Raw genomic sequence first — 1785 nt, 5'->3', positions numbered from 1 at the left:
GCAGCAGCAGCAACAGCAGCAGCAGCAGCAGCAGCAGCAGCAGCAGCAGCAGCAGCAGCAGCAGCAAGAGGTGGATTGTGCTGCACTAGAAGGCCCAAAGATAATTCCTGATGTCTTGACGCTCCATGAATGTAAAGTGCTGCATCTACAGGTCTGCTGCTGCTGCTGCTGCTGCTGCTGCTGCTGCTGCTGTTGGTGCTGCTCCTGCTGCTGCTGCTGCTGGTGCTGCTGCTGCTGCTGCTGGTGGTGATGGTGGTGGTGCTTCTGCTGCCGCTGCTGCTGTTTCTGCTGCTGCTGTTGCTTCTGTTGTTGTTGTGCTGCTGCTGCTGCTGCTGCTGCTGCTGCTGCTGCTGCTGCTGCTGCTGGTGCTGGTGATGGTGGTGGTGGTGCTGGTGGTGGTAGCGGTGCTTCTGCTGCCGCTGCTGCTGTTTCTGCTGCTGCTCTTGCTTCTGTTGCTGCATGTGCTGCTGCTGCTGCTGCTGCTTTGGCTGCACCTGCTGCTGCTGCGTCTGCTGCTGCTGCTGCTGCTGCTGCTGTTGCTTCACGCGGTGTAGAGGGTTTGTCGGTTGGGGTCTGTGCTGCAGTATGCAGCGCTCGTAGTTTAGGGTTTAGGGTTTAGGGTTTAGGGTTTGTGGGTGCAGATGAGGGTTTCGTTTGGGGACGAGATAGGGGTTTGGGGTCTAGGGTTTAGTGTTTTCTAGGGTTTAGGGTTTTCTAGGGTTTAGGGTTTGTGGTTGCAGATGAGGGTTTCGTTTGGGGACGAGATAGGGGTTTGGGGTCAAGGGTTTAGTGTTTTCTAGGGTTTAGGGTTTTCTAGGGTTTAGGGTTTGTGGGTGCAGATGAGGGTTTCGTTTGACGACGAGATAGGGGTTTAATGTTTTCTAGGGTTTAGGGTTTAGGGTTTAGGGTTTAGGGTTTAGGGTTTGTGGTTGCAGATGAGGGTTTCGTTTGGGGACGAGATAGGGTTTTAATGTTTTCTAGGGTTTAGGGTTTAGGGTTTTCTAGGGTTTAGGGTTTAGGGTTTAGGGTTTGTGGTTGCAGATGAGGGTTTCGTTTGGGGACGAGATAGGGGTTTGGGGTTCTTCTGTTTCTCCCGCGAATGCCGCAAACCCTCCTCTCGTGGTGGTTTCCACTAAACCCTCAAAAAAAACACAATTTGTTCTGCTTATGACGGACCCTGATGCCCCCTCCAGGTATCAAGGGTTTAGGGTTTAGGGTTTAGGGTTTTCTAGGGTTTAGGGTTTACGGGGTTCTAGGGTTTAGGGTTTGGGGGGGAGAGGGGAGCGGCTAGGGTTTGTGGTTTGAGGGGGTCTTTCGACTCCGTTCCTTTTCTAGGGTTTAGGGTTTAGGGTTTAGGGTTTAGATGTCAAGGGGTTGGGCTGCATGCTCTCCAGGGTTTAGGGTTTAGGGTTTAGGGTTTAGGGTTTAGGGTTTACGTTGCAGGCATGATCCAGTGTACCGCGAGTGGGCCCATTGGGTGGCCGTGAGCTCAACAAACCGCTTCGATAAAAACTCTAAGAGCCTACGTGAGGGTTTAGGGTTTAGGGTTTAGGGTTTAGGGTTTAGGGTTTAGGGTTTAGGGTTTGTTGACTAGGGTTTAGGGTTTAGGGTTTGTTAATAGGGGTTTAGGGTTTGGTAATTAGAGTTTGTTTTAGGTATTATTGGGGTTTAGGGTTTTTTGTAAGTTAGGGTTTAGGGTTTGTGAGCTCGAGTTTAGGGTTTAGGGTTTAGGGTTTAGGGTTTAGGGTTTAGGGTTTGCGTTCAGTACCTTACCGCCCCCCAACT

The 1785-nt window shown here is 51.4% G+C and overlaps 2 protein-coding genes across 2 annotated transcripts in view; one reads left to right on the top strand and one right to left on the bottom strand.

Annotated features, from left to right (window-relative positions):
• The window catches only part of EMH_0062190 (uncharacterized protein), a gene marked incomplete at both ends in the record, with an annotated part of 4937 nt that extends 4476 nt beyond the window's left edge, over positions 1 to 461 (bottom strand). Inside the window, 1 exon segment of the mRNA XM_013498003.1 lies at positions 3 to 461. Within this exon segment, the coding sequence (XP_013353457.1) occupies positions 3 to 461 (459 nt within the window).
• A 706-nt stretch (positions 462 to 1167) lies between these two features.
• Positions 1168 to 1785, top strand: part of EMH_0062180 (phosphatidylethanolamine-binding protein, putative) — a gene marked incomplete at both ends in the record, with an annotated part of 1116 nt that continues 498 nt past the window's right edge. The window contains 2 exons of the mRNA XM_013498002.1: positions 1168 to 1193; positions 1444 to 1526. Coding sequence (XP_013353456.1) covers positions 1168 to 1193; positions 1444 to 1526 — 109 coding nt within the window. The remainder of the gene's footprint in view (positions 1194 to 1443; positions 1527 to 1785) is intronic.

The sequence above is a fragment of the Eimeria mitis genome, genomic scaffold (genome assembly GCF_000499745.2).
Source record: "Eimeria mitis Houghton genomic scaffold, Emh_scaff3095, whole genome shotgun sequence".
NCBI classification, from domain to species: Eukaryota; Apicomplexa; class Conoidasida; order Eucoccidiorida; family Eimeriidae; genus Eimeria; species Eimeria mitis.
Note: the sequence above shows the minus strand (reverse complement) of the source record. Positions and strands in the feature narration are given on the sequence as shown.